At 40.4% G+C, this 25,927-nt stretch overlaps 1 protein-coding gene across 3 annotated transcripts in view; it reads right to left on the bottom strand.

The window, feature by feature from the left end:
- Rgs7 (regulator of G protein signaling 7) overlaps nt 1-25,927 on the bottom strand; it is a 368,440-nt gene that overhangs the window by 36,560 nt on the left and 305,953 nt on the right. For all 3 annotated transcript variants that reach the window (XM_013354256.2, XM_005368530.2, XM_026789965.1), the window contains 3 exons: nt 14,822-14,886; nt 13,787-13,863; nt 13,602-13,683 (listed from right to left, as the gene is read on the bottom strand). In XM_013354256.2, coding sequence (XP_013209710.1) covers nt 13,602-13,683; nt 13,787-13,863; nt 14,822-14,886 — 224 coding nt within the window. The remainder of the gene's footprint in view (nt 1-13,601; nt 13,684-13,786; nt 13,864-14,821; nt 14,887-25,927) is intronic.

The following is a 25,927-nucleotide window of genomic DNA, read 5'->3' as shown; positions in this document are numbered from 1 at the left end:
AACAGTATAGGAAGAAGAAAGAGCATTGGCTGTGTGAGACTAATGTATGGGCACTGAGCAATTTTCTCAAATTGCTCCCATCACCAGGCCAACCAATAACTCAGTGTTTTTATTCATTCTTTCTATGGTGTGTAAACATTAACCTCTTAAGAACAGAAAGGCCTGCTGATTTTTAATATTTTTACTATTTGGCAGAGTTCACAACCATTGATCTACTTGTAACCAAGATGCTTTAAAAAAAAATGTTAAAGCCTTGTGTTTTTATTTCCCACCAGTTTCTAGTAAGGTGTGGTCATCCTTCCCTAAGCTGAGCCGTTAAAGAAAAGGTAGTCACGGCACTTTTAAAAGTCTACTGATATATTAATATTGATCAACCAAGAGCCAGCGAATCCAGGGAGACCGCAGATAGTTTCTTAACGATATGTCCTGGGAATGACAACACATGATACCCAAGGAAAGGAAGCCATGGTATCTGTCTTTCATGGGAAAAAAAATCCAAAATGAGAATACAGGAGTACAGATATACCCAAAAAGTATGGTTCCCGAAAACCGCTTTATCCCATGACTCCAGCAGAAGCCTTATAAGGAACACAGTCTACACACATATTTAATATCATAAGAGGATTAGCAAGAAAGAAGAGTTGTGCCCAAAGAGATGGCTAAGTGGATAAGAGCGTGCACTGATATACAGAGGTCTAATGTTCTCTTCCCAGCACCCATATTGGGTGATGCTAAGCTACCTGTAACTCCAGCTCTAGGGAGATCTGTTGCTTCTAGTCTCCAAAGGCCTCTGCACTCACACATACATACCAACCTCCACACCCTGTACATACACATAATTTAAAAAATCTGTGAAAGTGAAAAAGCAGGAAAAGGAGTCTACGGCAGTATTTCCTTACTCTTATATGCAAAAGGCAAGGCATGCAAAATTTCTTGAAGGCCTTCACAGTAAAAAGTATAGACATACTGAGACCAGCAAGTGGACAAGAATTTGAAGTAGAAATAAAAACCAAAATCTGCATGGATTCTATACTGAGAGCTAATGTCTAGAAGACAAATTCCATCAGGGAGAACCGGGTGATGAGCTGGGCCCTATGGACCCTGACAGTCTGTCCCAAGCAAGAATCAACAAGGTTCTGCAAGTGTACTGTTACTGCTTGACCTCATCCACCACTGCGTGAGATCAGACAGATCAAACCTCTGATCCTGAACTCCCCTCTCAAGTCAGTGTCGGATAGCAGCAGCTGAGGCTGGGGAAGCAGAAACTGTGATTATCTCCCAAAACCAAGAGGGCCACACCTGTGCGTGTTAAATAAGGCAGCTCCCAGGCCCAGTGTCCAAACTCATCCCCCAGAAGGGCTTCTGAGGAAATGAGAGCAGTCGTAGGAAACAGAAATGCTTATTTTACACATGTGCCGAGTCTGAATTAATTGAACTCTACAATTCCTTTCGCTGAAAGCCAGGATTCGAAGTCAATTTGACTTCATATCAAGTGGGATAATTAACAAATGGCCCCAGAAACTGTGTCAGCCAACGAAGGCGCGAAGTGAAGTGCTTTCCCCCAGAGGCTCAGACCTGACTGCCAGTCCAAAGGAGAATTAAAATTTCCACCCTCAAAGTTGCAAAGATTGTGATCTCTTGAATGTGATTAATGAACCATTAACAGACATTTCTAATCCTTACTTGAGCTGATTGGTCACATACTAACAAATTAAAAAGAAAGGACTGGTTGTAGAAGCAAACATTACTAGAGGCCAGATCTGGGGATGGCTGTGTGTTTTATAACCTAGCTCCAGCTCAGGAAAATAAAGTCTGCCGGCTCAGAATTTATCATGACTGACTAAAGGGTTAAATAAGAAAACTTGACAAGAAAGACCTGGGCTGCCTGTCTCAGTGAGCTCTGCAAGCTCCTGCTATTTCTAATGCACCCTCTCCTTTCTGTCAGCTAAAGGTGAAAGCCATTCCTGCAAAGTTTTCTAGGAGTCTTGAAAAATCTCAAAGGCCATGATGGAACGCTGATCTCCAATGAGTAACTACTTAAAGAAGTCAGGTGCTGGGGTGAGCAAGATACTGAGCACCGTTTCTGGCATTCTTTTGTTTACTCAAGTGTCAGGTTGTGATGATGAATGATGAGACATAGAAATAGCAGCATGATCAACTTCCCAATAACCTCCTGAGAACCGACAGACATAGAATCATCACTATACAGAAACATAATGACTATCTTGACACAGTACATGATACAGCAGAATATTTTTGATATCCATTCTTAAGCATTTTCTATTGGTTCTTCCCAACAGAGTACACACACACACACACACACACACACACACACACACACACACACACACAATGAGAGAGAGAGGAGAGAGGTTAACATTTCTGTTTTACTTCAACAAGATGATGTTGTCCTTGATATTAAAAAGAAAAATAATAGGGCCAGAGAGATAATTTACTGAAGGGTAGCTCTTGCAGTGCAAACATGGGGGTGTGAGTTTAGACCCCAGCACCCACTTTAGTGGGTGACTTTTAAATCAGGGCCTGACCATGCTGCCTATAAGCCAAGTGTTGTGGGGTGCAGAAACAGGAGGATCACTGGGGTTTGCTGCCTGACAGCCTAAATCCAGGTCCAGTAAGAGATGCTGTCACAAAGGAATGAACCAGCGAAGCCAGAGATTGACAGAGAAGGACACCTCATGTAATCTTTGGATTTCTGCCAACACACACGCAGGTGCACACATGCCATAGACAAGTGCACACACACGCAGGTGCACACATGCCATAGACAAGTGTACCACATACACACACTCAAGAGAACACATAGCTAAAAATGGTTTTGCAATTATTTTTTTGAAACTTGTTATTAATAGGTGCCACACAGAAGATTCATAGATGTTATTCATAAACTGGTTTTCCACAGAACCATATGTATTTGCCCATAAGATCAGAATAACATTATTACTAAGCAGCATGCCATCAAAGTGTTCAAATACGTACCACTTACTTTAAATAGAATTAAATGCATAGCATTTTTGGATTCAAAGGATAATAATATGCTATTTACTTTGGCCTAGCACAATATCTCAAGTCATTTTCAATGACTCATCTGTGTTGTGGTATTATTGTAATGCTACTGTTTATTAGAAGGAAGAAGGTATATACTGAAGAACACAGCCCTAAGCAACAAATGAGGAGATCCTCAAGAAGCATTCTCTCTATAGTGGGTATGTATCCCATGAGACGCAAAACAAGCAGCAATTCTTGGTCCCATTATTGATACATTGTAAAACACCACTGAGTTCCTTAGTTATTTTCATGGAATACTAGATTTATTTAGCTATTCATTTATTTCTGTGGTGCTGGGAACGGAACCCAGAGCCTCACGCCAGTTATATATAAGCTCTACCATGGAGCTAGATCCACAGTGCACGTGATAAGAGTCTTGTTAGCTATGTTGAAGAAATATGGAGATGGGCGACAGCCTTGTATTGTTCCTGATTTTAGTGGAATCACTTTGAATTTCTCTCCATTTAATTTGATGTTGGCTGTCGGTTTGCTGTATATTACTTTTATTATATTTAGATATGTTCCTACCATGGAACACCATAAGCCTTTTTGACTTTTATCCTTATCTTACTTGGTGAATGTAGAAATTAAGGTAAAATCTGGATGGTCTCTTCGAGAACAACAATAATTTTCCCAGTATAAAAGGTAGGTTCTATGGGAAAGAAAAATGGATCTGTTACAGAACAGATGAAAACAGTTTTTAATTTTGTAGAGACTGCTGTTTGTCTCGGCCATTTAAATTGTGTGCTGTAGGACCTGGCTAGAACCAAACAGAATTCCTTTTATTTGCTCTCAGTTCATTCAAAAGGCTTACAGTGATTGTGATAATGAAAACCGCATGACAGCTAGAAATTGCTAAGTGGGAACACTATCTTATGTTGAAATAAACCTTAATTTATAATAGCAGCCTCGGAATCAATAATCTTCAATTACAGGGGATCCTAGAGGCCTCCAAATGGAAAAAGAGGTGTCCCTGCCTGTCTTGTCCTGTTTAGACAGCTATGACCCAATGGCACAAACGGGAAGGTTTGTAAGCAGCATTAGAGGGTTATGCACAGTCTGCAGACGGCGGAAGCTGAAGAGGCATTAGCTCAAGCGCCTGCTTTTGATTCACAGAGTGGATCATAGGGGAGCTCTTCCTTTTAAGTGTACCAGATTGGTCTCAAACTCGAGATGTCCTTGCCTCTTCCATCCTAGTGTTAATGTATCACCATGACCTGATGAGGGGGACATTTTCTTGTTTCCTAGCATAGTGGAAAGGTAAGGGGTTTCTCCTGGACCAGTTAATGTGGGCAGTGCCCCAATGATCTAACCAGTTCCAAATTATCCTGTCCCCTAACACATTCACCTTTGCAGTTGGATTTCAATAGGCGATCTTGGGAGGGTGGCACACAAATGTTCAGGTGGTAGTGGTTCCTTTATGGAGCATGTGTACAGAGTGTAGTGTACGCTTGAGTTTAGCAAGAAAGACAAGAAAGATCTCTGTAAAACCTGGCACATTTCTAAGACCTTCTGTTGCATCAAAGCTGATTTCCTCAAGAAAAATAGTAAGTTCCATAATTGTTAGGGATGTCTGAAAGAGGGGCCAGGTAAATTCCTTAGATCGCATCTTGTTACTAATCCCAAACTGTGCTTTTGTTCTCACCATTGGGTGAAAAATCTAAAATAATCCCCAGCATTTCCCTGAATCCCATACAATCACATCCAAACAATGCAACCTTTCCTCCACAATTCAATGCCATTACTGGGAATAGTATTTTTTTTTCTTTTTTGCTGTTTCTGAGGCAACAAAGTCCACGAGGCTAGACAATTCCAATTCTTACTGTTTCTGACGTGTTGTTTCATTTTATGCCATTGTTAGAGCCTGTGACTTCTCCCAGTGAGCTGTCACTTTCCGCTGATCTTCCTGCCCTGGCCTGCTCTTCCAATCACCCTCTACCCTCTGTTACCTGGCTTCTGATGCAGGTCAGGAAACTGGATGCCAGTGTTAACACAGGTCTCGCATCTTAGCAATCACTGCAGTCAGGTCAGCATATCAGAGTCTTAAAAACTGCTTTTGTCCAGACTTCATGAGCTTTCTTCTCAGCTAGTTTTAGAGAGTTAGATTTGCTATATATGAGGTAAGAGCAAAGACTGCAATAGCAGCATATGGACAACTTTTCATGCTATCTTAAAAGATCTGCCAGGACATAGACATGATGAATTAGAAGCTATCAAAGATTGATCAGGAATTCCAAAATGGAGAGCAGTATAACCTCTAGGAGCTGGGAGCTTTTTTTTTTTTTTCCTCCCTGAGGCATGGGAGACATGGGGAGATTTCCCAAATCATCTTTTCAACCACCAAACTGGGTCGCTCTAAGTAATTCAATACACTTGCCTTCATGCTTAGGATGAGCCAGGGTGGTGTGAGACCTCATGCCTCATGGGCAGGCATCTGCATCAGCTTCTGCCTCCAGGTTCCTGCCTTGTTTGAGTTCCTGTCCCAACTTCCTTTGGTGATGAACTGTGATGTGGAGGTGTAACCTGAGTAATCCTTTCCCTCACAACTTGCTTTGGGTCATGGTGTTTGTTTACAGCTGTAGTTACCCTAATTAAGACAACCTCCAAGCGTTTCTATTCTCCAACTTGATGTTCATGAGCATTCTACCAAGCACATAGGTTAACCATTACAAATCTAAATTTCCATGAAGTGCAAAATCAAAGATTCATACATTGGAATGGAAGGGAGATAGTAGCTTGACAGGCCCAGTTTTTCACTCATCATTTCCTTTGCTAACCCTCACCATGAGACTCGTCCAACCTAGACCCAAATCCTTGATATATGTTTCCCTTTAAAATTGCCCTTTATATCACACACTTAAGGATGCAGAGAACTTTTGAGCAAGTCATTTCTTTAAATGATTGTGCAACCCAGTGTGTGTGTGTGTGTGTGTGTGTGTGTGTTTGTCTGTCTGTCTCTATGTGTGTCTGTGTGTGTATCTGTTTGTATGTGTGTGTCTGTGTTTGTGTGCATGTGTGTGTCTGTCTGTGTGTGTGTATGTGTGACTGTGTGTGTGTGTGACTGTGTGTGTGTGTGTGTGCTGGAGTTTCTGGTGATAAAGTATAATTCATGTTAGAGTGACCAGTTCTTTTTATTGTGAATATGTACATGAAATTTTTGAGAGGGAAAAAGCAGAACCTAGGAGAAATTTGGAGATATCTGGATTCGGGGAGAGAGTATTTTTCTTATTTAGATGTTTTAAAAGTGAATTTGTTTTCTGAAGAAAAATGGCACTCATTTGAAGATGCCTGCTGTCAAGTTAAGAGAGTACAGGCTGTCTTTCTGTCATTTCCTCCCTTTAAAAAGATATGATTTGGGCATGGAGCTAGTAAATGAACTGGGGAAAAATATCCAGGCCTAAATATTAACTGTTCCCCATGAAATGGAGTCATACTGGCTCTGTTGGGCCATCGGCATAGTCAGTGTGCCTACTGAGCCTTCCTTTTGGAAAATACGTTCCTCTGTCTATGTGTATACGTATTTTTATCTTTGATGCGATTTCAGAAATAGTTACAAAGTAGTTCAAAGGAGTCCTATAGCCTCTTTAATCCCAATTCTTGAATTGTTCATATTCTATCCTATGTACTTTCTATGTCTATATTTAAAAGATTATCTATGGATCCTTTTTCTGCCGCCAAACAGATCTTTAGTGTAGCTAAATATAATAAGACTGGCCCAGGGGGCCGGCTTCCAAAGAGCACGTTATAGCTCAGAGGCCACCCTTTCCACCTGCTGAGACCTTAGGCTCTGCAAGTTAACACTGGTGCTTAAACGCAGTGTGTTCCTCTACCTCCCTCTCTGGGAGTTAGCTGTTAGCCCTCAGGGTCTTCTTCCAACATAACCCCGATCACTTTCCATGCTCTCGCCCTTTCAGAAGAAACAGGGTAGAAATCTGGGCACATCATCTTGAATAGTTGCCAATCTGCAGGCTAGAGAGACACAGCTTAATAACAGGGAAGTGGTTTTTATTCTCACTCTACCCCTGGCTCACATAAATAGCATCAGATATTACATAATAATAGGACACCGTATCTTGAAATCTATTCAGGGATAGAAAGAGCACACAAGACAAAAGATGTAGCCAGGGAGAGAAAAAAGGGGACGATTTTACTCATAAAGGCTCATGATAGCCAAGCTGTCAAAATATTTTTTTTTTCAGTCCAAAAGAACAGGTGTGAATAATAGGCTGAAGGGCTGTTCTTTTTCTGCCCGCACAAAAGAAAGATTGAAGTTTGTCCTAACACATCTTTAGGTTTTTCTCTAACAGCTGAAGACTTCGAGAGTGAGAACATGGACCTTGACGGAGAAGCCCCCTTGCCCAATTTGGCCATTAAAGGTGGATGACCTTATCATTCCATCTTCAACACGAATGGCCTCCCATGTGTGTTGCAAGGCTGACAGCCAAGCAAAGGTTATAGTGGGAACACCGCCGAGAACATTTTACTGAAGACAGTGAAGTCGGGCTCCTAAGTTTCGATTGAGCATTTGGAACTGTTGTTTCAATTGCACCTAACGGACAGGACTAAAAGGCAACTGCCTTGCGATTTCTAGAGTACTGTGTTTTCTATTTCAAGCCCAAGGGCAGTCATGGCTTACTGGAAATATTTATACCTGTCACTTGTACTTGTCACATTACAAACTGTAACTCTTTCCCAGCTGCCTAGTGTGGCTGGTGGCATTTGCAGCAGTAGGTAGGTGTCACCCCCCCACCAGGGAGTTAGCTGACTCCCAAGGCTCAGCTAATAACCTCAGCCATTTCAATGACACAAAATAAAAACGAGTTGTTCACAGGGGCAGGCCTGGTGAGAGAGCTGAACTTCTCAGTGGAGGGTGATGGGCTTGGGAGCAGAGGTCTTGTGCTTTACTCCCGATTATGATTTTTCTCTTAGTTCTAGAACAGCCTATTCAAGAGTCTTGCTTTCTCTTTTTGACAAATTAAGGATAACAGTCACCCTGCAAGGTCACACAGCCAAGAATGAGTGACATAATGGTTACAAAAAGCTCTTACTGCTAGCAATTGCTAACAGGATGTGCTGACTGCTGTGGATAAGGCTAGGCGCCCGCATGCACAAATTGGGACTATGGACTTTGCGGAGAGAAAGGCCAGGAGGTATGCATCTCCCATTGGGTTCAATTTAACCGCATTCAGTGAATGGGGAATATTCTGTCCAGCTGAGATCACGCCAGAACAACCACTTTTAGGATAGCTTGTTGACTCTGAACTGGCCACTGATATCTGGGTTGATTCAAAACTCAGAGCTTATGACAAAAAAAAATGTGGATGCGTTTTTACCATATTTATTTATTTGTAGGGAGAACATGAGTATGTGATGGTCAGAGGATTTGTGAGAATCAGTTCAATCTTTCTCCCATGGAGATCCTGAGGATTGAACTCAGGTCCTTGGGCTTGGCAACCTCACTCAGCATGCATGGTTCGTTCATGTCATCTGGAAAGATGCTGTCAGGAGCAAAGGATAACAGGTGTGATTAACTCACTCATTGACTCAGAAATACATCCAGTGTGGGTCCTGGCAGTGGTCAGGGCCTGAATATAGGACCAGTGAGGCAATTACCACCTCATGTCCATCTCATTGCCCCAAGTCAAGACCAGTTGTATCATGTGCCTCATGTTTCACCTGGTGGGTGTGGTTTTTGTCCCTGTTATGAAAGGAACTGTTGATAGCTCTGCCTTACAGTCATTCAGGTTAGCATAAAGAAAATGTAAACAGCCGGGCGGTGGTGGGGCACGCCTTTAATCCCAGCACTCGGGAGGCAGAGGCAGGGGGATCTCTGTGAGTTCGAGACCAGCCTGGTCTACAGAGCTAGTTCCAGGACAGGCTCCAAAGCCACAGAGAAACTCTGTCTCGAAAAACCAAAAAAGAAAGAAAATGTAAACAGCAGCGGGCAGTGTGCGGTTTTGTTTACAGAAGGACTCCTCAACATTCCTCCAAAAATTTAACAGAGACATCACCTGGCACAGCTGTGATAGGGTAAAAATCCCAGCCCCACTCCGCTGGCTTTCCTCCCCCTCCTGCTGAGGACCCTACCATCAGATCTGCAAGGATTATGAATAGTGAAAAAAATTCTATTCATGGAGAACTAGAATTTTCTTTCCCCACTGAATTTTCAAATTCTCTGGTTAGGGTGTATCTCACTATGTAAGGCCCTGGATTCACCCAGATTTTCCTGGGAACAGTTTTGGTCTCTAATGACTTCAGGCTGCTGGCACCCATATTATACTTGTGTTGGTCTATGTCACTCAGAGACAACGGAAGACACTTTAGCATGACATCCCTGTAGTTAAATGTAGTCAAATGAGGCTTCACAAATGGGGTTGACTATTTGGGGCTGCTGTGGAAAACTGTCTGGGACCCTCCCTCATATGAAGAGGCCTCTGTGGTCATCGTCTTGCAATCACCATCAATTCAGGACTGGACTGAAGCATCATGGGAGGTCTTGAACCACACCATTCTAAGAGTCTGTATAAAGTAAGCCACCCAGCCTTGTTCCCTGTCTCATGCTGCCGCATTTGGGGGTGAGTTTTTATGTAGCAGCGGACAGATGACATACTTACTCAAGTATCAAACATTAACTCCAGCTCTCCTGATTCCCAAAAATCTCTCCTAAAGACACCATGTCATCAACATCTGAGAACTTTTCTATTCTCCCCGATGCCCCATCTTCTTATCTTCTCAAAAGCATTATTGCAGACTGGGGAGAAGTCTCTGTGTGTATCTTAGTGACTTTCCCTGTTGCCTTGATAAAAGACTCCATAAAAGCAGCCTAAAGCAGGAAGCGTTTATCTCTCAGTCGGTGGGGATAGTCCTTCATGGTGAGAAAGCCCATGTGGCAGGAGCATGAAGCTGCTGGCCACACTGTCTTTGCATTCAGGAAGAAGGCAGTAGTGCGTGATGTCACTCCGTCCTTGTGAAGTGGAGGCCGCTTATATTTTCATAGCTCTTCCCATAGCAATTAAATTCATCAAATCAGCCCCTCAAAAGCACACGCAGCAGTTAACCTCATGGGAACAATCTCTCACAGGTATGCCTATAGGCTTGTCTCCTAAGGGATTTCATATCCTGCCCAGTGGAAAACCAACGCTAATCACCACAGTGGGGAAAGTGCTCACAGCACAGGCATGAGGACCTGAGGTCGGATCTCCAGCACCCACACACAAACTGGGCGTCATGGCACACATCTTTAACCCAGTGTGGGAGCCGGGACAGGCAGATCCTAGAGGTTCAGTGGCTGTTCAATCCACCTTAAGAGCAAGCTGCAGGTTCTCTTAGAGACTTGGTCTCAAAAAGCATAAGGTGGGGAGAGAAATAGAGAAAGATATCCAGTGTTGATCCCGGCTTTCACACTGGTATGTATGGGAGAGTATAGTGGAACCCTCGGGTGTGCATGCATACATATACCCAGCGTTGCAAAAATAAAATAAAATAAGCTCTTTATAACATTAACTATACAGAAGAAAAACAAATCCCACATTATTGTCAATATAATAAAATCTAATCTGTTTCTCCCATTGTGTTCTTGAGCTGTTTCTGAGAATTCTTGGCAAGTAAAGAGTCTGCCTCCTTGATTAGACCTCAATTTGGTTTTTCCAGAGTAAACACTGACACACTTAGAGAAGCTAACTTTATTTCATGAAGGTATTAAATGTAAGAAACAGATTATTTTTTCTCATCTGACTTAAGGATGACCTCATGGTTAAAAAAATCATATTAAAACCCCATTAGATGTATTTCCTACATTGCTAGGTTTTAATTCACACACTGGATCATAACATCATATTAAGTCAGCTCTAAGCCTGTGAGATGCTGAGCTGCAATTGCTGTCTGCTCATTCTGTTCCTGATTAAATAAATGGAACCAGATCAAAACAAGACCAGGCAGGCATAACCGAAACAACAAATCTGCTCTGCTGGAAATAGCAACGTTCTAAAATCTGATACTAGGTGTATATATTTTATATTTATTATATATTTTTATTAAAACATCAACAAACAATATTGTTCAGGTAACCCAATTTCCAGTTATTAAAATAAAGACATTTCATATATTTATAAATGTAAATTATTACAGGAAAATCTAATTATAAACTTAACCACCTGATTTTGATTGTGTTTTACAAGGACAATTGGAGTCTTTTTTTTTTTTTTTTTTTAGAAAACAGACAACAAAGATTTGCCTGTTATCTCTATTGGGGGAATAGAACCTATGGCTTCAAGGAGGCATAAAAAGGATAAATAAGATAGCATAATTAAACATGGGACTATGCAGCATTATGCAGAAGATATTGGACTTAACACCCTCTGCAGGCTCATGATTTCATCGCGCGGTTCCAGCAGGTGGCGCTGTTTTGAGACATTGTGGAAACCCTAGGCCTGGAGTCCAGCTGAAGAAAGTTTTTTTTTTATATTCATATGTTTATACATTTAGAAACACACATATATGTACATATATACATTATATATGCACACACACATATATATCACAAAAAATAGACAATAAAAATAAGTGGTAGTAGGGGTACATGGAAGGAATTGGAGGGAAGGGGACAAAGGTGTAATCATACTTAATCTTAAAAATATAAATGCTTTAAAAGGCATCTCAAGTACAACTGCCTCTGAAAGAACTTTTTTGTATACTGCCATTTTGTTTTTGATCAAGAGAAAGTCTTTCAAGGAGCATTCATTATCCTTGACCACTTCCTTCTGTGTGTGTTCTCTGGCCCACCATGAAGTGAATAGACCTCTTCTCTGTCTTCTTCAACATGGGACATTGAACCCCTTGAAAGCATGAATCCTTCCTCCCTTTGCTGCCCAAGGAAATTCAGACACAGTGTTGGAAAGCAGCGAATGTAGCAAGGTATTGCTAGAGTCTGGAGGCTGCTTTAAGGAAGGAGAAATTCTGTTTTGTATCCTCATGATGGTTATGAGCGTGATCTCATAATTCCTTCTTTACCAAAAGTAATAAAACGCCACCTGTACTTTGAATAGAAAAGCCAGGTAGCTCAATTCTTCTCTCTTGAGAATTCAAATGACAACAAATTCAAAATAAAGCTTAACAACTGCATTGCTGTCTGAGTAGAAATACATACATTTGCAAATACATCTCTGGATTCCTTCTGCTTTGTTCTGACTCAGAAGGCAATTGAAAGGAAATTTTAAGATATCATTAAGTCATCTGTTGTGAATTCTTTTTCCTGCTGGGAACCTATTATTAATTCTGGTAATGCCTATATAAATATTCTCTAGTCATCTATCTGTAGTTAAAGAAATTTATAGAAGAGAAAGATGTCTTTGTAAAACAAAAATGAGGCTAGACATGTGATCTTTTTATTTGGTTCATTATTAACTTATCATTTTAATTGTGCGTGTGTGTGCGCATGTGTGCAAATATGCACTCACACATATACATGCATGCTTGAACATTTGAAAGCCAGTTTCCATGGAGGCCAGAAGAGGGCGATGAAACCCCTAAGGTTGGAGCTGTAGGCAGTTGGGAGTCACCCACTAAGGTAACTGACCCCAGGTCCTGTGGAAGAGAGCAGTATAGGCTCATAACCATTGAAACATTTCTCTAGCCTCTTGCTTGTTTCTTCAGTGGCAGGGTCTTGCTTTGTATCCTAAGCTGACTTTAAACTCAATCCTCATGCCTCAACTTCCTGAGGGCTAGGCTTACATACTTGTGGTACCATGCACAGTAGATATGCTATCTTGTGGAGGCTTGAACCACACTTAAACAGCTTCCACAAGTTTGCTGGTATTAAGGACATTCAGTACTTGTTCTAATGAGGCACTTGGTTTGACAATATTAGAGAGAGAAGAGCTAGGTTCTTATATAGACTCGAAGTTGAGTCAATAAAAGTATGAATTGATGGGCTGGTGAGAGAGCTCGGAGCATAAAGGCCTTTGCCACAAAGCTTAACATTCAGGTTCAGCTTCAGGCATCCACATGAAGAGGATGGACTCCCAAGAGCTGTTCTCTTACTGTCACATGTGCTCCAACCCCCATGCACAAAATAAATAACAAATGCAAAAGGAAAAATTTAGGAAGTGTGAACTGATTTAAATTCAATGATATGCTAACTTTCAAGAGATACAATAAGCATTAATAAGTTATAAAGAAGAAAATAAAAACAACCAATTACATTTTGATTCTAACTTTTTCTACCAAGCCAAAAAAGTAAATAGTAAACATAAAAAAAACCCACTGCTCTGTTAACTGTGTGTTTTTCCCTTTCAAGTGTTGGCAACAGCATCAAAGCTTGGCTGTTCAGAGTCAGCTGTCTAACCACATCAGGGAGAAACTTATCCTTTTATAAATATGCATTGCATGAAGTCTCATCTTATACTGAGGCAGCAATCTTTCCTTAACTAATTCACCCAGACACTGGGATATACTGTGAAGGGACCCAGTCTGATCCAGGGCACCCTTTTCTTCCAACCCTGAGACATGAGTTCAGGGAAACATGTTGGTTTACTCACCACAGGCCTGTGGACGTCCCAGAATGCTCTCTCTTGACTATCGAGAATCTTCCTTTCGATTTTGTCTCTCTTCTTATCCACTCTGTCAAAGTGGCAACAATGAAGAGTTAGCAAGACTAATTGGACCACCTCCGCACAGAAGACCGCACCTGAGCAAATCTCCCCACAGACTCACAATGACTCACTTTGCTTGTGCTTCTGCCTGCATGAAAATGAACTCCCACTTCCGGGCAAATGCTCTCTGCAGCCTGGCAAGGCTCTCCTGAAAAAACATAGGACAGCTGAATATATTTTAGTGTTCCTTTCAGAATTTCTAAAGTGTTATATATGCTCTGAATCTGAATCAAGTGTGCTTCCTGAATTTTCAAATCATAGGCCTCATGGGGCCAGGCGAGCCTCTAACTCACTATGTAGCTGAAGATGACTTTGAACTACCTCCCCAGTGAGGGTAATACATACATACATACATGTATGTATGTGTATGTATACATATATGTGTGTGTGTGCCAACATGCCTAATATATATCTCATGCTGAGGATAGAAAACAGAGCATTTTGTGTGCTAGACAAGGACTTTACAAACCAAGCTACAGTCCCAATCAATAGCAATCATCTTGCAGGAAGCACAGTATAAAGCACCGAACATTCCTTTGTTTCTACTGAAGACAAATTCACTGGATCTTTCTGTGCCCATCCTACAGAGACAGGAAAGCAATGCCTTCCCACTACTGATCCAATCGATTGGTTCAGGTCCTGAGAATAGTTATCAATCTTTGGAAGCCCAGGATCTACTTGTGCAGAGTACTCTGAATTCGTTATCACAACACAGCCATCATTAGAACAAATTACACGAGACTGCCTTCGACTGATGGGAGCAATCAATAGGACGGTCCTGCTAAATCGGCCCCCAATGTAAACAGTTTTCCATCCTCACAGTTCAGACATTATTGATGTAGTATGTATCTGAAATCTTTACAATTAAGTTAGTATAAAAGAATAAGACGTACTTCTCATCATACATTGAATTCATATGCTAGAATTCTACTGTCCTTAACGTGAGGGAAAAGAGGAAGCAGGCAGAGAGGAGTCATGAAAGCACTGGGCTGGGAAGCCTGGTCCTTATGATTCATCCATGTAAGAAGGCACAGAGAACCCAGATATGGCCAAAGGCTTGATTTGTGCTGGTTTTATACCACTGTATGAGCATTCTTGGTACTTACGGCTTCATAATCAGCTAGCTCTAGCCTTGCTTTGTTTTGCATTGTTCTCTTGCAGAGGTAAACAGCTGAAAGGAAAAATAGTATCATTTCTTGGCTGCTCATTAGCACTGAAACATTAAATATAGAAAAATAGCACTATGTGTCAAGATATTTGTCACTTTCTCTCAAGTTCAATTTACTATTGTTATCTTTTTTAGACAAAAATAAATAATAATAAAAGCAGACATGTAAGATCCTAATACTGGCATTTAAAAAGTCAAAGATAAGTAGAATATTAAGCTAGGATAATCATTTATTGGTATTAAATGGTAGGCATAATTTTATCATCAACAAATAGTAAGGAGAATTAAAATCTTTTCAGAGATTAAATGAGCTTAAAATCTAGATAGATAAAAATCATTTTGTAAAAGGTAATTGCAAGAAGAGGTATCTGACAGGCATTTTGAATTATTTCTAGATTGTGCTATCAACTACCAGGATGTCTTATGTAAGCTTAAGGGTTCTTGGCTTCTTCCCCTCTTTATTTTGCAAGAGTTGCTCATCAGCCAGTTGCTCTGTGCTACAAGAGCAGAGTCTAACACAAAAAGTGTTCCCCTTTGATAGTATTTTCCTCAGTCTGTTTGGCCACCAAGTAGGCTGGTCATGGCACCAGGTTTATTGAATTACGAAAGGTAGGAGAGAACAGGGGTGGCAGCATTGCCCTGGTACAAATCTTCAGATGTTTAAAATTGCCCTGAAGACTTCAAGGAACATTTCAAGAGAACCAGGTCCTCAGGCAGAGTCCCAATTCTCAGAATATCTTCTGTCTTTGTTTTTCATTAGGGGTGAATCTTGGATCTCAATAAGACCAATACTAAATAATTATAACAGTCTACATACTGAATGAAATCACTGGCTGAGGCTCATTAACTACTCCTTTTTGTAAGGCTATCCCTATGGAAATGTCTTATACCTATGACCTTTGCACTCAACAATATTTGCCTTGGTTTGAGATAAGGAAACACAGCTGCTCTCAACCACTACGTCCTCTCTAGTGAAGGACAGAGAAGACAAACATGTACTTTGTGGGGGCTAGAAATGCAAAGGCTAAATTTGTGTGTGTGCATGTGTGTGTTACTGGGCTGGATCCTAGAGAATAAATTCATATTGTCCGGCTTGGCAGCTGCACCTTGTGTCTGCTGAGTCGCTGTCCAGCCCGCCACATTCACTTTCGTTTTGATTTAAGCATGTGTGTTTGTGTTGTACAGCTTGATGCTTTGCTACACACTTACAGCTTGGAAGGGCAGTGTCACACACATTTCTCACTACCATCATCATCTTCATCCTCACCATCTGCATCCTCACCATCCCTCCCTCACACATCCTGCCAGACTAGAATATTTAACATCCATTCTGTAGTGACCTTCAAACACACACACAAACTGTTGCTGCATCTTATACGGTAGAGTTCCTGATCTTAGTCCTTCTAACTGAAAAACTGAATTTGCCAGTGGCTATTAATACCAAACACCTTTCCATAGGCCAGTTGATCACTTCTTTGTCTTTCCTTAGAAATCTTTATTCAAGTACTTGTTTATTATTTATCTGAATTGTATGCTTTCTTGCTTCACTGACGCATCGTGTTGATCTAGCTACTCTCTAGACGTGACAGAGGTTTGAAGCAAATATTTTCTTCATGTTGCTTCTGTGGATTTTGGAAAATGACCCCCCCCATCCTTGTCACCAGTACTGATGGGTCCTAATGCTGAGAAAAATTTGCCCCAGAGGAAATGCTCAATATCTATCTGCCAAGTGGCAGGAAACATCACAATTTATTGACCTTTTGAGGGTTTGTTTATTTGCTTGCCTGTCTTATTTGTTGATTCAGCCTAGCAATATTTTATACTGGAGGACTTTTTTCCAGTTAGGTTTAAAAACCAGTTTGTATGCTAGGGATAAAAAAACGAAAGCTCTCTACATATGCAAGAAATCCATTTTTCCCTAGGCTTCTTGAGAAAAGATTATTTAACAATAAAGATGATATCCAGAATATTAAGTATGGATTGTGTGCATGATCATATACACATACGTGAATCAGTGGTACATGTATTGCAATTTGCTTTTCTATATTAAACCTAATATGATTAAAGTTTTCTATTGTTTTATATAGATACAGATTGTTTTCCCTAGCCACCATAGCCTGTCCTGTGAATGAAGTGTGTTTGTGTTTGTGTGATTTTTAAACTATATTTATATCATCAAATAAATAATGTTGACGATATGAATAATGATCTAATAAGGGTCTTTCTTCACATATATCTGAAGTCTGTAGCAAATGGCAGAGTTTGAATTTTACAACATTGCCACATTTTTGTGCATAATGCTTTTCTCTCAAGGAATGATGAACCTTTTGCTTCCTTTGGGTTTTTGCTAGTCTGGCTGGAAAGAAAAGTATTAAAGTTTTGTAATTTCATTAGTTTTCTGTATCTGTTTTATTAAATTCCCAACATTTTTCATATTACAGATTTTACTATATTTCTCTGGAATGTTACCTTTACCAATTTAATATTTTTAATTTCATTTCCCCATTTAATATTTTTAATTTAGTTAATATTACTATTGCTAATTTTGTCTTCATGCTGTAACAGATTTGTCTACTACCCCTTTGTCTACAATTCTATTTACTTTCTTATTTAGTTAGTTTTTGAAAGGTTTTAACTGTGTAACCCAAACTGGCCTAAAACTTTTTATGAATACCAGGCTGGCCTCACAGTCACAGATATTTGCCTGCCTCTGCCTCTAGAAACCTGGGACTAAGGGTGTGTATCTCCATACCTCGCTTGCCACCGTTTGTTTATACTGAGTTACTTTATTCTACTTAAAATCCAACTATAATGCTTATTCTTTTGGTAGACAAATTTAAATACTTTAATTCTTAGTTTTGTTTTATGTGAATGGATATTTTGCTTGGATGGATGTGTCTGTACACCTCATGCATGCCAGGTGTCAGAGGAGAGCATCAGGTTCCTTGGAGCTGGATTTACAGATGGTTGTGAACCTTCCTACGGGTGCTGAGAATCCAACCTGGGTCCTCTGGAAGAGCAGCAAGTGTTCTTAGCCACTGAGCCATCTCCCCAGCCCCTTTTCATTCTTTCCGTTACATTTGGGAGTCTTTTTCTCATCGCTTCCTCTCTCCATTTCCTTCCTCCTCTTTATTTGTTTCATGAGTTAGTTTTCTTTTTTTTTTCTTTTTTTTTTTGTGACAGGGTTTCTCTGTGGTTTGGAGCCTGTCCTGGAACTAGCTCTTGTAGACCAGGCTGGTCTCGAACTCACAGAGATCCGCCTGCCTCTGCCTCCCAAGTGCTGGGATTAAAGGCGTGCGCCACCATCGCCCGGCATGAGTTAGTTTTCTTTAACTTCCACATTAGTATTTGATAAGTAATAAAACTTGTTATCATTCAACCTTACCTGCACAAATAAAGTCTCAAATATTTACCTCCGAAACTACAACCTCAGAAATTACATGGTAACTAATACAATCCACCATCCATGCTGAAAAACAAGTTTATCCTCACTCTTTACAGACTTCTAATATTTTAATGAATGCAATTTATTTTGCACTGCTAATTATCATTTTAAAATAAATTGAAGTATTCATGTTTCATTTGAAAACCGTTTCAATCCAGTTATTTTGGATCCTAGAGGGAAGGCAGAGAAAGTGGTTGTCTTGGGAAATTAAACAGAAAACTGTCTTTCACAGTGTAAATTTATTTGAACCAATATATCTGAGCTTAGATTCTCTCAGAACTCACATCTTTTACTATTTGAAATTCCCATAATGTTTCTCGTTTCCCGGAATGTTTGCCCACTTGTCTGGATGAGGTGACCATGCTGGTGTCAGGGAACTGGTGAGCAGCATGCTGAAACCCATGCTTTCTGTCATGTGCTCCCTGAAGTACACACACCATAACTTCCTTTTATTCCTTCTGTTCAGAGTTTGCTGCCAAACATCTGGGGATCCACAGAGCTGAGAATCAAAGTCAGGTCAGGGACGAGACCTTCTGCTACAGAAGTCAAAGAATCCTTGAAAGACAAGCAGGCTTTCTCTGATCTCGCTTGTATTTCTAGCCCTTGTGTATGAACAGCGAACCTATAATGTGGTTACTTGGACTGGCTCCAGTGTTCTAAAGCTGCCAAATTTTTTAAGAAAATAAACTTCAGCTATATCCATAGGGCGTTTTCCTAGCACTAAGTCCCAATGATTCCATTCAAATGAGCGGATATCTTCACTGTTGTTCCTACTACTTTCTGTGCTTCTGTCTACTCACTGCCAGCTTTGTTGTTGCTCATTATGGTCTATGCAGGGAAAGAAACAAGTGATTTTGAAAAACTTCTAGAAAGTATGTTATGTCAATCTGTTGTTGCTTCTTAGATCTACTTTGAGACTCAAATACATCTGTATTTAATGGACATATAGGTGAAAGCGCAATAATTAGGGAGTATTAAAAATTAAATACTGAAATTATTATTAATTTAATTCTAAAGGATGACATAGCTCCTTTTTTTCAAAAACAGAAAATTCCTGGAGTCATGGAGATGGTTCAGTAGGTAAAAGTACTTGCTCAGCCATGCAGATCTGACCCCGGGTACCTCACAAAAAGCCAGGCATGTGTATATTAGATTTTTAACACCAGCACTGTGGGTGCAGATAGGATCCCAAGAGCTCACTGGCCAGCCAACTTATACCAAACGGCAAATTTCTAGTTCAGTGAGAAACTATCTCATTAAGGCTTACTGATTAGAGGAAAACACCCGTCACACTGCTCTGGGCCCCGCATGCACACCCAAGGCACACATACACATCATCACATTAATATATACACCCTGAACATACAACACAAACAAAGTCTTATTCGCCAAACTCAATTCTGCACCCCTGTGAAGCTAAGACCCAGCTCAGACACATTGTTATATAGTCTCCACTTAAGACAGCAAAGCTAACAAAAGAATGGTAAAACTAATTTTCCTCCGTTGTCATTGGTCTCCCTCCCTTCTCTCTTCTTTCGTTGTGTGATGTATTTATTAATGATACATTTAAACTTTTCAGAAATCTTTGGGCTGTGGAATAGCTTAGTGGGTAAAGATGATGGCTCGCAACACTGGCAATCTGAGATAGGTCCCTGGGATCAACATGGAAGGACACAACCAGTTCTTGTAAGCTGTCCTCTGACCTCCACCCATGGAATGACAATGTAACCCTCCCCCATGTAAACTATAAAACAAAAAAAATTAAAATTTCATGAACTTTAACTAGCATTCTTAGTACTTTAAATGTAATGGTCAATACCTTTTCTTCTTTCTCAAATTCTATAATGACTTGTTTTATGAATGAAATGACTCCATAGAATCATAGAGGGTGACACCATTGGGAGAAGTGGCCTTGCTGAAGGAAGTGTGTCAATGGGGGTGGGTTTGAGGTTTTAGAAGCTCAAGCCAGGCCCAGTGGCACTCTCTTTTCCTGCTGCCTGAGGATCCAGCTATAGAACACTCAGCTCTTTCTCCAGTGTCCTGTCTGCCTGTATGCTGTTGTGCTTCCCACTATGATGATAATGGATTAAACCTCTGAAACTGTAAAGCCAGCCCCAATTAAATGTTTTCCTTATTAAGAGTTACAGTGATCATGGTGTGTCTTCACAGCAATGGAAACCCTAAGGAGGACATGACGTCAACTCTCCCTTCAGTGACCAGTGCTGGTTTTCCAAGCTCTCCTGAGCACCCTAGTATGTGTTCTCTATCTCTGAACCTGCTTTCCAGAGTTTTCCTCCTCCATATCAACTGGTTATCAATTTGTTAACATTCAGAATCAGACTTTCTATTTTTCAAGTCACCACCTCCAATTTATTCCAACGTGCTCATTGAGGCTTTAATTACAACATCTTCATTTTGTATTAATGCAAGATTCAGAGGATTGCTTCTCAAATCCCTCTGGAAACATTCCAGTGTTTTATTCTATTTTCTGACATTTCCTGTTCTCTTTGTGGTCATCTAATATGTTACTTAGATCATGCTAATCTATACCTCTTGCTGACCTGTTCATCCTCCCGATGGCTTTACATTTCCCTGGTTGGTGTCTCATTTGCACATTGAGCTTATCTATTTGGTGTATCAGGCCTTCTCAGTGTTCTATGCAACCGACTAGCAAACAATACTTTGTGACAACTTCAGGTTTTCCTTTTCTTGGTATCCCCAAAGGGCTATCAGTCAGAACCCAGTCTTTCTATTGCTGTCGTGGTTTGATGACTAGTGACTTCCTTCTTAGGCCTCTCACATGCTTGTGACTAGATTTCTGGAATGCCATTTTGTTTTTTTCTTAGCTTCCTTGCTGCTTCCTTGGACAGCTTCGCATAGTTAGAAGGACTTTACATGGAAGCCTTGTGTTGTCTCAAGTCTCAGCAAAGCTCTTTGTCAACTGTGGTCTAACGTTATGTTCCCTCTCAGGGCGCTGACCCCGTCACTCTAGTCTCCCAGCATTCAGTTGGGTTTACTCCAGACCTCTATGGGCTTTCAGATTTAGTGTTTTCATTGTGGTTCATTGTTCCTGATACGGAGTGACTACTTTTCTCTAAGCCGTGTGTTTGTGTTGTACTTCAGCCTCCACTTCTTTTTGTCTAAAGAAAGACACCATTTATTTCAGCTCTGAAAACTCACGCATCGTGGACCAGCAACGTCACTAGAACAATTTGCACAGCATTTTTTGTTTGTTAAAAGGGTGATTTCTTTCAGAGCACTGCCTCTTGTCTTGCAAAGCAGATCTCTGACAAAAAAAACATTTCAAATGCAAATTGTATTAAAACAGTGGTTTGTTGTTTTAACTAGAGAGGTGAAGTCTAGCATTGCTGATGGATGGTAGAAAAAAATGGTTTACTTTAAACTGTGGAAAGTTACAAATATGGGCAATTTCATCCTGTTAAGGTGTATGACTTCCTGTTACAGACACTTCACTGTAAGAAATCAATTTCATTCTGATGTTTTCTAAATTTTCAAATTAAATCTTAACTAACTAGAAAAGATACATTCTGACTGGCTACTATTTTTATCTCTCATTTTTTCCAGGATATTCATTATTATATTTCTTGGCATATGCAATAGGAAAGGATTTTTAAAAAAATAATATGGTCTCATATATCCCAGGGATGGTCTTAAACTCTGTAAATACTCAAAGATAACCTTGAATTTCTAATCCCCCAGCCTTTACCTTTTCTATGGAGCTGCTTCGTGAACCCCAACCATGATATTTCTTCAAGCATGCTTTGCTGCTACTTTTTCTGTTTGCCCTAAATGCATAGCACCTATATGACCAACACATGCGCACACGCGTGCACACACACACACAAGTAAAGGTAAAGGAACAATTTAATTTTCTGTTATAATTTTACAGTCACAATTTTGTTGAAATAGATATATCATCTCTATTCTTAACAAAACGACACCTAGTCTCTCTTTTCTCTTATCTTTTCTTCCGAATTACCCAGAAAGATTAAATAATAGTAATCTACATTTTAGGAAGTGCAAATATTTCATTTAAGATCTGAACTGAACTGGAAGTAACATCTGGTAAGGAGCCCCAGGTCTACTTTGTAACCTAAGAAACTGTTCTTTGTCAGCTGGAAAATACACCTAAATCAGAGTCACACCTTGGAAGCCTTTGCCAGCCTTACCCTTGCTTCACCCTCCAGGGAATCCAGCCAGAGGTACAGTGCTGTAACTTGGAGAACAGCACCATGATCTTGCGGAACAACGTACGATCAGTTTCTTGTATTATATAAACAGCTCTGAGCTGCCCAAAGTTTCACAGAGGAAGTGAGGATGCAGCAAGCAGCGGCAGGACACTGGGATGCCTTAGAAAAATATTTCTCAGCTCAAAGGAGAAAGCCCTTTGAAAAGAGTCTGACAGAGCAAAGTTAACAAGAAAGCAGCCTGGAAACGCTGCCTAACCAGCCGCTTAACAGAGTGCATTCCCCAACAATGAACACTACAAGTACAATGGGGAGACACACGTGGTACACTGACTATCCTTCGAACATTCGCAATTATTTAGTAAGCTTTAGAAGATCTTTATTGTGTGTCCTGAAAAGAACAGTCCAGGTGTCTTTCTAATTGTCTCATTTTTCAATGTCTTTATATGTCCAGTGAGAGGTGTGGCTTTGGCCTGGTGGCCTTTCCTACAGCTCCCGAACACCTGCTGCCTCAGTGAGATGGCCAGATGGGATGATTTCTCAGGTGTCCGGCAGCTCGCTCTCTTAAGGATGGAGGAAGCCAGGCTCTCTCACTGACACAGACATTGGGAGCATGACAGCAGAAAGGCAGGATGGTGCTGGAGCAGTAGCTGAGAGCTTATGTCTGATCCACAAGCAAATGCAGAGAGAGAAAGAGACAGAGGGATGGCCCAACTTCTGAAATTTTAAAGCACACGCCCAGTTACACACCACCTCCCAGAAGGTCACACCTCTGGATCCTACCCAAACAGTTCCACCAACTGGGGATCAAGCATTAAAATATATGAGCCCTTGGGGGATTGAGAGTGTTCCTATTCAAAACCTCACCAGGTCCCTCACTCACATTGTTTCTCCCTCTTTAGTATAGAAGCAAAAGATTTCCTTTCACTCAAAACAGTATCATAGAAACAAAATACTATCATTTCTCCACCCCCAGTGTGCTTAAGCAGAAGTTGAACTTGGACATGTCAGTGGTCCTTTTAATGAGAGACTAGCTTTCCAGGCAGATCACTTGATCTTTAATGTGGTGTTCCAAAGCCTTGCTAATAAATCAGAACTGTCATTGTTTATAGCATGGCTACTGTAAGCACCAATTTCCCTTTAGTTCAATTTAAGGAAGATCAGAATGCTTCCTGTAGTTAGCGGTTTACGAAAGCAAGCGAAGTGCAGACTAACTCTGATTCTTGCCAATCTTAAAGGTCCTCTAGTAAGAGAGTGGAGAATTTTGCTTGTACAGTGATATTTTCTAAGTTTCCTGTGTCCTTTTTATCCCATCTTTGTTAGATAAAAGGTCTACCAAAACCGAAATATTTTCATTCAATCTCAGATGCTCAACATGAATTAACATGAATGATGCCCATTGTACTAATAATTGTAAGGGGTCCCTGGGTATTTTGGTTCAATATTAATAATAAATGATTTACTTACTGAGGCTTCTACTTCATAACATTTTGCAAGACCATGCAGTTGCACTAATCTTCCCAGAGGGTATTTTATGCCTGTGTGGAAGTGTCATTCTGCCTTGCTCATGGTTTTCAAAGGACAATGTTCATGGCTTTAAGTTGAAATGCAATGTTCATTTTATGTCAGTTAGGTTTGATATAAATTAATTGATTAATCCCACAGAATATAAAAAGGAGCCATGTCGGTATAAGTTGCATTGCTGGGATGAAAACTTCTGGTAAGTTCACAAATGAGCATGCCATGTTGTAGTTCAAATGTGAGTTCGTACATTCCTCACTGTGGAGCAGACTCCTCCCTTCTCCCCTTCTCCTGGTGTATGCTTCTGCACACTGCCACAGTGCTACCATCATTACTTCCTTCTCTATCTAAATCTCAATAGTAGCACTATGGAACCAGAATGTTTCGATTGACACAACACATCACATTCTGAAGAGTTTGAAATTCAGTTCTAAACTAAAATATCAATTGAAAACATCATCTGAACAGACTGCTTGTTTGGAACCTTTCTGCCTGGGCAAGCAGCTGAAGGTGTGAATAGTGCATGTGTTATCTTGCTCTCTCTGCAGGTCACGACCTTCAGTGAAGTTTGTTCAATGAGTTTTCAGTGTTCTTCCATATGGAACTTATTGCCATCTTTTAGGAATTAATCTGCACCCCCATAATTAACTTATTTATTCTATTCTCCTTCTCCCTTACTTTAGGTTTTTTCACTTCATTAACAAATATTGAAAAGCTAGTTCAAGCTTATTGCTGCTTATTTCTTTTTTCACAACTTGTCCAAAATTCCATCTCCCTAAATTTCTCATCCACTCTGTGTGGGTGTGCATTCCAGCTGAGAAACAATCTGGCCCAGTGGATCATGACCCTGTCCTGTGATTACTAACAGGGGAGTAGACCTTCTGCACATCCGATTTTTTAGCTCTTTTTCATTTATAGAGTACGGCTAGTAACATTTTAAAGATTTTCTGTGAGGGATAAAATTAGATAATGTTTGTAAATTTCCAAAGAGAGTTCATAGGGAATATTCAAGATCCTGCTATACTATCAGTTAAAATGTAGTTAGAAAATCAGAAATAACCATTCAAAACCAGTCGAAACAGAAAACCAAGAGAAATAGAAAAATCAAGCTAATTTGTCTTGATAAATCCAAATAATCACTGACCTTCAATCTATAATGCACACCTTGAAGACTTTATGTATGTTTACTAGTAGCTTAAGTTAGAGACCCAAGCTCAACTGGTTGGGAAAAGCACCAAGAATTTATATTTAAATCACTCCTATTGATATGGGTAAGTCAAAGTCACACCCAGAGAATAGTCAATCCCTAAACATATGCACATTATATTTACATATGTATATTTATGACCTTGATGATAGAATACTATTCCTTACTTAATATACAAATAAACAATGATGTAAGACAAAAGTAATATTGATAGTAATTAGACATTTAAGAACTTAATGCATTTTACTATAAAATAAAAAATGTATTCCTTTCCCTTTTTATAATTTTGCAGAGAATTTGAAATAAAAAGATACACTCATCAAAAAAGTAAAAAAGGGGTGCGCGGCAGTGCAGAGAGACTGGTGCAGACGCACGGCGGCGCGGAGAGACAGGTGGAGACTCACAGCGGACATGCAAGTGGTGGGGACCGGCTCGCAACACCAAGAGCAGATCGCCCCACTACAATTAAATCAAAGAGGTAGGCCTTTTATTTTCGAGGTCCCTGGCGAACGGGGAGTCTGGTCCTGTTCCTGAAGACCCCTCTGAGTGGTGAAAGGGATCTTGGCCCGCGGCAGGAGCCAAGAAACAGAGCGAGGGCATTTTGTAAGCTGAGCCCCTGGCGAGCAGGGAAACTTGATCTTGTTTTAAAGACCCATTAGATAG

Source organism: Microtus ochrogaster, unplaced genomic scaffold (assembly GCF_000317375.1).
Source record: "Microtus ochrogaster isolate Prairie Vole_2 unplaced genomic scaffold, MicOch1.0 UNK35, whole genome shotgun sequence".
Lineage (NCBI taxonomy): Eukaryota > Metazoa > Chordata > Mammalia > Rodentia > Cricetidae > Microtus > Microtus ochrogaster.
Note: the sequence above shows the minus strand (reverse complement) of the source record. Positions and strands in the feature narration are given on the sequence as shown.